The sequence below is a fragment of the Benincasa hispida genome, chromosome 2 (genome assembly GCF_027475165.1).
Source record: "Benincasa hispida cultivar pf3 chromosome 2, pf3_genome.v1.1, whole genome shotgun sequence".
NCBI classification, from domain to species: Eukaryota; Viridiplantae; Streptophyta; class Magnoliopsida; order Cucurbitales; family Cucurbitaceae; genus Benincasa; species Benincasa hispida.
Window position 1 is genome coordinate 23,708,056 of NC_143479.1, and position 11,399 is coordinate 23,719,454.

Sequence of the window (11,399 nt, forward strand, 5' to 3'; positions counted from 1 at the left end):
TAAATTGATTTGAACTGAATTATATATATATATATATATATATATATATATATTAGATTTAGAGTTTAGATTTTGAAATTCGATACGATATTTATGTGTTAATTCGTAAATGATTTTTTTTAGAATGATAAAAGAAAATGGTTGATTTAATGCATTTTTATGAATTTAAGAAATATATTAACATGTAAATGTATGACTTTTTCTTCCCCATTTTGCACATGTATGAAAATATTCAATTACTTTTTTATCCTATAGAATTGAATGAAATAATATTTTCAAGAGAAAATAATAATAATATAAATAAAAAAAATAAGAAAATTTAATTTAGATGATAAAATTTCTAAAAATATTTATAAATAATAGCAAAATATTCACAATGGATAGACACAAATAGTAATTTAAAATTTGGTTATATTGAAAAATATTTATTTAAAAACAAGTCTGTAAATAATCATTACAAATATATATATATAATATTTTCTCCTGTAAATCACACCGTTTATGCGTACCTCCTTCATTCTTAACATATTTCCTTTTATTAAAATAAATAATATAAAAGGCCCATAATGAGCCTTTTTTCCCTATCCCTTAAGAAAATAAAAGGCTATGACTGCCAAGCCAACGCCTTGTTGTGGGAAGTAGAGGAACGCTTCATCTTTTTTATTTTATTTTTCTTCTCTATTTATCCCCTGCTGTTTGCTGAGTTTCAATCTTTTCTAAAGAATGAATTCCGAAGAGACTTGTCATGAGAAGATTCTAGAACCAAGTGCAAGAGAGTCAAAAACAGCAAGAGAAGATCAAGAGAATAGGTCAAAGACGAAATGATAGTCCGAAGTCCAACATGGATAGGCCTTAAGGGATGAAACCCTAGCATGCCTAGGAAGAATATTGGGTAAGTCGGCCTCATCTCAAGTAAGGCTCGTACACATTCTGCCTGATGTAAAACCCTAACCGAATAGGGAAAGAGAAACAATAGATAAAGTGGATTTGTCTAATAATATATAATAAGACCTTATTAGGATTAGTAAAGATCCATGTAGTCCTTATCATGAGGGAAAAAGATAAAATCTATCTCATTTCCGTCTATAAATATACTATTATGACTCCGTATGAGGTAACTAAAGCTACTTATTCTCTATTCTACAATTCTCTTATTGACTTAGCCATCAGAGCTATTTTTCTTTATTTTGCAAGTTCTCTCTTTCCAAAAAATTATAAATTACTGTTCATGTCACATGGAGGTCAGGTGCGTTTTTTTAGTCAAAATTTGGCATCAACAACACTGAAATTAATAAGGATAAAAAATCTACTTTTTTTGCAAATAATTTTTAGACCACTCATCTTTTACAAATATTTTTTCAGACAATCCTATTTCTATAGTTAATCTAAACAAATTCAAAATAGGAATATAGTCAAATAGTTTCATTGTAAATACATTATACTATATTTCATTATATACTCGTATTAGTCTGTTTTTCTATAACTTATAGTCCATTTGAAATGACTTAAACAAAAAAATATTTTTTAAAAATTCATTTTCATTTAAGTATTTTGATAAAAATTTCTTAAAATAAAAATACACATGTTTATCGACTCTTACTCAAAAGTGTTTTTATATACAAGTTTTTAGGTTTTTTATCTACTAAAAATATTTTTATTAATGTCAAATTACTATAAAGAAATTTGTCGTTGCCAGAGCTTGGTCGTTGGGGGCAACAACTGTAACTGAAAGTTGGACATTGGGGTGTATGCCCTAAAGTCTCGTAGTTTTATGTTAGTTGAATCAATGGTAGATTGATTTTATATTACTTGTGCAATAATCTATTAACCTAAGATCTAAGGTTATCTGATGTAATTTAAACATGTATGTGGAGACATACAAGTCGATCATGTTTAAGTGATAACCTAAATGGTTTATAGTATATGGATAAAGTTAGGTGTTTTATCCTTGTAACACTACTTATACAACCTGTTTTATAGTTGGTACAATTGTTGTAAAGTATTACAAATGATCTGATCCTAATCATTCTTGTGGAGACATGTGAGGGGGGTATTTTATACAAAAGAGTTTGTATAAAGATTGGACCACGAAATGTTAAGCCTCTTTTTATAACATCATTGCTAGAAGAGACTTACATTTCACTAGGATAACCATAGGTAACTTAACCTTAATCTTGAGTGAGTTGTGAACTTCTGTTTATGAGGGTGATCCTTTGATTTGTATGGGGGAGAGTGGCCAAATTCATCGACTCAATAAGCCTACCATTTTGGGGATTCGTCTAATTGGAGAACTGGGAACACAGCTGCACAAGAAGGAATTCACTCTTTCCCTATAGTTAGGATAAAAAGATAAATTGCTCCCCTAAAGACTGATTCCAGGACTTGAACAATGAGACGCCCCACCCTCTTCTAGCTCGTGAGGGACTCGGTCATAATTGGACTATGATTAATGGTTCATTAGAGGGATTAGTGTTACTTAAGGAGTTAGATATAACTATAGGGGTAAAACGGTAATTTAACCCAACTGTACTTACGAGCAATTTATGAAGGGTCAACGCACTATTGATTGGTTATATCCAATAGACACATAAATATATCTATAGTGCGAAGAGATCAATTGTCGATCTTTAGTGGAGTGACCGACAGTTAATGAATGTTAATTAATTTGATTAAAAGAGTTTAATCAATTAATCTTGAAGCTCTGTTGATTAATTTATTGATTAAAAGAGTTTAATAAATTAATCTTATATCGTCCATAAGGTCCCCTCGTTAGCTCAATGAGGACTGATGGGAATCAAATTAATTTTGGTGTGATTTGAATCGTTCAAATTAATTAAAGAAAATTAATTGTATAAGATACAACTAAATATTGATACATTATATAATATAATATATGTTGATACATTTTTATGAGAGAAACAAATATTTGAATATGATTCAAATATTAGTTATATGAATACGATTCGTAAAAACTTTATGTTAAAATTTTATGTGAATATGATTCATATTAAATTTATATAGTTTTATGAGAGAAATAAATATTTGATTATGGTTCAAATATAAATTATATGAATATGATCCATATAGAAACTATATGTTAAAATTAATATGAATATAATTCTTATTGAATTTATATATTGTATTGAGAGAAGTTATGATTGGAATATGATTCAATTATTATTTATATGAATGTGATTCATATAAAAACTATAGATTAAAAATAATATGAATTTGATTCATATTACTACCTTAGGTTATTTGAGAGAATAATAAACTATAATTTATGTTATATGTGATATAACATATGTTTAAATATATATATTAAGTGGTTAATATATATATATATATATATATATATATATATATATAAATTCAAATCTTTGAATTTGAATTTATTAAAAATAAAGGGGAGGGAGTTATAACTCTTTCACCCCTTAATCTCTCCCTCTCACACGTAACAAATTGGAAAAGAGAGAAAGTTATCTCTTTGTGTGTCTCTCTAATTCATAGAGAAGAAAAAACTCTCAGTTATCTTCTCCTTCCTTCACGCCAAGATTGAGTGCAAGCCTACATCTCTGCACAGTTCTTGTCCTTGAGAATAACAAGGAATGCCCCTTGGTGGTGTTCGTTTCTGTTCAGTTAGTTAGTGGATGTCGAGTCGTGAGATCGGGAGAAGACGACTTGAATTGGAGAGGAACATGAAGATTTGGTCTTCAAGGGTATGTGATTTTTTTATCTTTTTCTCTCTATTTGAACTGTAGAAAGCATGCTTAGGTTTATGTTTTTCTATGGTTTCCATCAATCTGAATTCTATGTATTCTGTAAAACAAAATTTAGAGATTGATGCGTCCAATTGCTTATGCTACGGGGAATTCCAATTCCTTTAGGCTGACGGCGGTAGACAAAGGTGGTGGCCAAAAGTTGGCCATTGGGCGTCGCCGAAGTTTCTCATACAAATTAAGGAGAAATTAACCATTAAATACTCAAATTTTCATTTTTCTAAAAGTTTCTTTCAAGTATTTATCCTAAATTAACTTATTTTATAAACTGATTTTTCCAAAATTCATTTTGAGTGGTTGCCAAACACTTGAATTTCTTTTCAAATCACTTAATTTTTAAATTAATAATTTGAAAAATGTATTCTAAACACACTCTTATTTAACCACAATATTAAGAATGAAAACTAATGATTTGTTTGGTATACAATTCGGATTCCATTTTATGTTTTCGAATTCTCTAAGTTCAATAAATATGTGTTTGGTATGCCATCCGGATTATGTTTCCAAAAACTATTTTCAGATTATGTGATTTAAACTATGCAAATTTTGAAAACAATATTTTTTATATTTTAAGTGTATTTAGAATCTAAATTTAAAATTTAAGATGCATAATTATATTAGAAAAGATAAAAACAATAATAAATATAGTATTTCACATTATAAACTCAACTATTTTTTATTAAATTAAAATATGCAATATTTTGTATATTATATATTATATGATGTTAAAAAATAATAAGTACACAAAGAATTTAACGTAAACAAGTACATAACTTAATTAGTAATTTATATTCAACCTTATATTTAGTGAGTAATTATAATTAGTATTAAGATTTATATTATCAAACACATTTTAAAAAATTGTTTAAATTGTAATTTAGTTTTTGAATTTGTTATCAAACACATATTTAAAATACAAAATACATCTTTTTTTAATTAAATCGATTGTTTTCAAAATACTATTTTTAAATGGTCTATTAAACAGACTTTCAAAACACAATTCATTATAGAGATGAATGATAGGCAGAGTAATAATGAAATATTTTAATTTATTATTTTCTATTAAAAAGGTTTTAATTTATTGTCATGTCATCACAATGAAAACTCAGGCTCGTTGTGAAAATTATAAATTAGATCAAACTGAGTAATTAAAATCGCTCGGACCAAACCCAATTCAAGTCCATAGTGAAAATTTGGATCAAATTAAAGATTGGGCTTAAGCCAATATTTGGGCCCAACAAAAAATGGGCCCAAACCCATTTAAAGCTCACGAAAATCCTCTATAAATGAAGCTCCCAAGTTCTCAAAGTCCAAAGATGAAGCTCTCGAGAACTAAAGAATTAAAGACCGAGGCTTTTCAAACTCTCAAGTTCTCAAGCCCCTAAGGTTTCAAGCTCCAAAGACTAAAGCTTTCAAGATCTAAAGAATAGAAAACGGAAGCTCTCCAAGCTCTCAAGTGTTGAAGACTGAAGCTTTTTAGGCTCCAAATACTGAAACACTCAAGTATTGAAGAATTGAAGATCGAGACTATTTGAAACTTCAAAGATTAGAAGACTTTAACAAATTGACCATATCTTCACAACCTACAAGCTGAATATTCAATCTCCTTAAACTCAAGAAAAAGCTCACAAGCCAACCAACAAGCCAGAGGCTAATTGAAGGTGATCAACAAGCCACAAGCCGATCTAAACTAATCAACAAATCCAAAGGATGCTCGAAGAAAATCAACAAGTCCAAAGGTCGATCCTGCAAGAAGATCATCAAGCCCAAAAGCCGATCATCTAAGAAGATCAAGCTTAGCATTATAGTTTACTTTTTGAGAGAAAACATCAAAAGATTATGTATTAGAGATTGTATTCACTATACTGAAATTAATACAAGTATAAAGTTCAAATTTCACGAATTAAATTTCTCTAGAAATTTCGTGGAACGTAGCTTTTTGTGAAGGATAAATTTGGCACTGCAATTTTTTGTTTTTTTTGAAAAAAAAAAAACACTTAAAATCGTTCGACAGATCAAGAACAAGAAAGAGCTCATCCTTCAGAAGTTGGGCCTAAGATTGCAAGTTGGGCCACTTGTCTTGGTTTACAGAGAGGGAATGGGCCATTTATCCTTGTGGCCCATACATGATTACTAATATAAGAGCCCACCCACAGTATTGCAAACACTAGAACCAATAGAGCCAAGGCTTCCAAGCCAGATCTCGCACCATAGTACTTCGAGGGTAATCACAATTCGGTATCCAATTAACCATCACATTCATCATTTTCACTCTACATTGGTGACCACAAGAAAAATGATGAAAGACAAAAGTGGAAATATAAACTCAACTTTTCTCAATTTTAACTTTTAATTCATAAAATATCAACGTTAGCTCCTTCTTCATGATTTTTCAATAATAATTTTTGTATTAAAGCTTTGAATTTGAAAAGATAAAAAAACAATTAGAGTGGATCTTTCGTAAAATTACATAATCATTTTCTTACTTATACATATTAGGTTTGATTTTTTTTTTTTTTTCGTTTGAGATTATATAGTATTTAATGTTATGATAAATATTGTTGGTTGATGTGTTTACTCATTGTTGTACTAAAATAACTTGTGTTGGCTTTAATTTCATTTAGTATTAGTTGGTAATGTAATCTTTTGAGCTACCTAATTCTCTTATTAATTGAGATCTTTTTTCTTCATCAAATTGATGGTGTATTTAAGTTGGGAGTTCTTCCTATATAAAGTAAGTCATTTGAGTTAATTTTTGTGATTATTTGATTTTTGTTTAGATGTTTAGATTCTAATTAAATATCCTATGATGGTAGGGAATTTACTGCAAGGGTATATTTGTTTACTTATTAATCTAATGAATTAGTAAATCATGTCGTTTAGTCATTTGTCAAAAATACTATTTTATTTTAGTCATTTGTCTTATCTCTCCTTTACTTTATCCTAGGTTTTTTAAACTCCAATTGTCTTATTTAAAATTCAAATTTCCAGACATGTAGTTGTAGCCCATTTTTCAGCTTTATTAACGTAAGTGTCATTTTCTTTCTTCACTTCAAGTTTCAAAGTTTTAAGAACGATGTATATTTGATTTTGATTGGTTCAACATGACTTTAAACAACATGTTCGGTTCAAATACGGTTTTGCCCAAAATCGAACCGTGAATATGCATAATTTCTACTATCTTTTTCACATTCCGTCATGTTGCTACTTCGTTAGATCCAACTGAATTTTTACTCGAATATATTGTATTTGAGAGGTCTTTTCCATCCAATTTTATTATTTCTCAAGTCTTTTTCTTTTTTGGCGAGTGCTCTTCCTACTGTAGTTTTTGTTTGCATCTTTAAATTGATTTTGAACATTTAAAAAAAAAAAAAAACTTTATTGGGAAACTTCGAAAACAAGGTGTATCCAATCTTTTTTTGTTTTTTTCCCCTTTTTACAATTTTAAACCCTTTTTCTTTTCAAATAATTAAGTTATGTGTCTTCTAGGGAATTTTGGTAATTTTATATTTATTTATTAATAAACTTAAACATCACTTTTCCATTTTCCCGATTTGGAAACTCTCATGTCATTTTTCAAAATGAAACTCCACATTTTGTTATTCTTCATCTCAATTCTAATAAAAAATTTATAGTTAAAAATATCATTTTGATTCCTATACTAGAGTTTGTTCAATTTTAATGTCTATACTTTTACTTATTCAATTTTAATCCCTATATTTTCAATAAATCCTAAATTTAATTTCTAATGCTAATTCATTATTGATTTCTTAAAAACTTTTTGTTATCCATTAACTTTTTACCATAAATCTTGAAAAAAATATTCACATATTATATTTTTTTGCATGAAAATTATTATTATTATTTAGTCAATTTTGGTCAAAATTGATTATTTAAGATTTATTGAAAAAGTATGGAGTCCAAAATTAGAAAATTAAAGTCACGTTTACCCCGATCGAAAAGTAATCCTTCAATAGTAATATAAAAAGTGGGTTCCAATTCATTATGTTACCTGCTTCCATAATCATAATGAGATATGGGATCACCTTCAAATTTGTAATCAAATCGTGTAATCTGATTGAAGAATAAAAAGTATTGAATCTTATTGCGGTTAAAATTTATGTGGACCCACTAACGTTACCGTTATCTTATCATTACAGATATTGTTACTCTAATAATATGAAAAATATGAATTTACTACATTTATGATTATTTTGTTACTATTACTATTACTGTTATCGTTATGGTAGCAACAGTAATGGTAACAGTAAAATATAAAAAATTCATAATTATAAGTAAACGTAATAAAAACAATCTAATTGTGTTTACAATTCAGACCATCCATCAATAAAAATCTCATCCAGATTACATCTATTTTCATTATGAACCTGATTTAAAAATACAGAAACAAAAATTGAACAAACTTAAGTAAAGAAGATAGCCAAAATTTTTATCAATTCCAACATGGATAACATACCATTACCGTAAAGAAGTTGAGAATTGAGAGCATCAAAATATGATTTAAGGCAAAATTTTAGGAAGCTCACACAAGGGGCCAATGGCAGGTGGCCTCAGAGAGTCAATGGCCGGAGGTTATTAGCATCCGGTGGAGGAGTGGAGGACCCATGTTGGATAACTCTGAGATGACAACGAGATTTATCCAACGCCGTCCCGCCAATTACTTTCAATCGCGCCACTCGATTGCTTCCCATTAACTTCTTCCTAATTCCTTCCTCTTCTTTTTTCATTTCTTCTTCTCCAAATCCGATCCCCATTTCCTTACCTTCCGATTTCCCGACCCGCCAGGGATGGATCGACGCCCCAATTAATTGCAGTTAGGTAATTTTATCTATTCATTGTGTGGGTTGTTGCTGAATTTTTCTGGGGTTCGTTTGTTTTTTTAGTAATGGGTTGGATTTTTTGAGTGTTGAATTCGATTGCTTTGAGGATATTGTTATGGTGTTTGGAATGATGTGGTTCTGTTTCAGTTGATTCATACTCGAGATTGAAGTAATTTTATTGAGAATTACTAGGTCTGTTGTTAACCGTAGTCATTTCCTCGCGATTGATTCACTTTGTTTAACGAGAAGTAGGGCAATCATTGATCTCAGCTGGACCAGAATGTATGAGCATATGGTTGCGTTAATTGTATCTTACAAATTACGAGGAAAGATTTGGTTTAAGATGATGGAGGGGTTTTGAATCTCTTAATAATTTTGGATTAACACAATTTTCTTTTCAATTTTTGGTTTGATCAGCGGGGTCTGATGTAGCTGAGGTTGGGTGGGATAATAGAAGTTCATATAAGCGAAAAAGGTTACTATCTTAATAAACAAAAAGAATGTCGGAGTTTGAATGATAATGGCAACTAAATTTATGTTTAGGGATGTGTCTACAAAAGGGTCTACTGATATGGAATCCAGATGGTTGATGTTTCAACTAACGTAAAAAGACTATGTTTAAACTTGGTCTAACTGGGTGGATTATGGATTCTTTTAATTGCTTTTTAGTTAGTTTGAAAGTCAATATCATAAGGAAATGCTGGCTTCAATTTGACAAATATAACATGAAGTTTTTATTTCTATCCTTTCCTCCGGTCTGCTTTTTTGTTCCTTTTTTTACCATGAAATTCATTGTTTACTGCTTGATATATTCCTTTAAATGGAAGTTTTGTTTTCTTTGAAAAGAAAAGTAATGATTTGTTTTTTAAGAAAGACTGCTAGTTGTGGAATTCATAATGATTTGATGAATATTGGATTGTACTGTCTCCATCTTTTCTTTACTAATTTTTCATCCTAGGTTTGTCCTCTCACTAGCTAAAGTTATTTGCTATTACTTGCTACAATCTTATCTACTGATACCCTAATATTACTGAAATCGAAAATGGAATTGAACATTGATGTTTCTCCCACTTGGCATCTCCAATTGGAAATGCTGTGCCTCATCTATTTTTGTTTAATATCCCTTCTGCCGTGTAATATGGTGGTCAATTTTCTCAGGTAACCAACAATGGTGAGACCATGACTCTGTCATCTGTACCTAAACCAATATGTCAGTAGCTTCATTCCCATAGTATTCTCCCTTAAAACATGGCTCGGTCTCTTCGGGTCAATTCTAGACGAATACGACCTAAATATCTTCTTTTTATGCTTCTTATGCTTGTTCCAATTAGTGTTATTACCATTTTCAATTATGGCCAAAAAATTTCTTATTTCTTCCGCCCACTTTGGGACAAACCTCCACGCCCTTTTGTGCGCCTACCACACTATTATGCAGAAAATGTGTCTATGGAACATCTTTGTCGCCTCCATGGCTGGTCTTTGCGATCCAAACCTCGTCGTGTTTTTGATGCCATCATCTTCAGTAATGAGCTAGATTTGCTTGAAATTAGATGGCGGGAGCTTTACCCATATGTCTGGAAGTTTGTAATCCTGGAGTCACGTACGACTTTTACAGGCATACGCAAGCCATTACTATTTGATGAAAATAGAGATAGATTTGCCTTTGCAGAGAATAAGACTGTTCATGATGTGTTTTCTGGAAAAGTTGCTTCTCGTGGGTCATATAGAAACCCATTTGACCTTGAATCCCAGCAACGTGTAGCTATGAATGGATTACTTCGGCGTGCAGGGATTTCAAATGGTGATCTTTTGATCATGTCAGATACTGATGAGATACCGAGCCCACATACCGTGAAACTATTGCAATGGTGTGATGACGTGCCTCCTATAATCCATCTTGAAATGAGGAACTACATGTATTCTTTCGAGTTCCCTGTGGACTACAGCAGTTGGCGAGCCACATTTCACATCTATGGTCCACATACTCAGTATAGGCATTCACGCCAAAGCGAACTTATATTCTCCGATGCAGGATGGCATTGTAGCTTTTGCTTTAGGAATATTCAAGACTTTGTATTCAAGATGACAGCTTATAGTCATGCGGACCGTGTAAAGCGGCGAGACTTCTTGAATTACTCCAGGATACAGAAGCTCATTTGCCAGGGAGATGATCTCTTCGATATGCTTCCTGAAGAGTACACCTTCCGGGAGTTGATTAAGAAGATGGGATCAATACCGCGGTCTTCATCGGCTGTTCACCTTCCTGCATACTTGATAGAGAATGCAGACAAATTCAGATTCCTGCTTCCTAGAGGCTGTGTAAGATCCTCTGAAGACAGCATCCCAGGTTTGAATAGTCAACCATAGAGTCCTCGAAGAGTAGCTCGCTCATTTCTAATCTTGTCTAGCTTATTTTCGTTAAAGTTCCGCTCTGCCAGAGAATGTGAATCGCTAGCTAGCACCTGCAGGCTCTCTATTTTTAGTTTTATTTGCAACGGTACCAGATAGGAATAGATTGATAAGCGATAGTTGGTGGATATGTTGAGACACAAGTTGCTAACAGGAAAGTTAAAGCTGTTAGCCAGAGTGAGTGATGTTACGGTAGATGATCCATTGTTTAGTGTACTAAATTTTGCATTAGATTGCCAGAGACAGCGGTAGAATGTTGTGCTGTAATGGTCTGTTACCTCTTCAATGTTTATCAAAGTTGATATCCATTTCAATGTAATGATATTGGATCCACTTTTACGGGAAATGCTATGAGATCTTCCGAGTGTAA

The 11,399-nt window shown here is 31.1% G+C and overlaps 1 protein-coding gene across 2 annotated transcripts; it reads left to right on the forward strand.

Moving 5' to 3' along the window:
• The first annotated feature begins 8,220 nt into the window (after positions 1-8,220).
• On the forward strand, positions 8,221-11,399 carry LOC120071241 (beta-1,4-N-acetylglucosaminyltransferase family protein). Of its 2 annotated transcripts, none has more exons than XM_039023397.2 (2): positions 8,221-8,618; positions 9,779-11,399. In XM_039023397.2, the coding sequence occupies exon 2, from the start codon at positions 9,869-9,871 to the stop codon at positions 10,985-10,987; it is 1,119 nt and encodes a 372-aa protein (XP_038879325.1). In that variant the 5' UTR covers positions 8,221-8,618; positions 9,779-9,868; the 3' UTR covers positions 10,988-11,399. The 2 variants fall into 2 exon arrangements, with proteins under 2 accessions (XP_038879325.1, XP_038879326.1); XM_039023398.2 differs by having other exon boundaries at positions 8,282-8,613.

Coding starts and splice junctions, on each gene's coding strand:
- LOC120071241 (XM_039023397.2), top strand. CDS start 9,869: ATGGCTCGGTCTCTTCGGGTCAATTCTAGACGAATACGACCTAAATAT.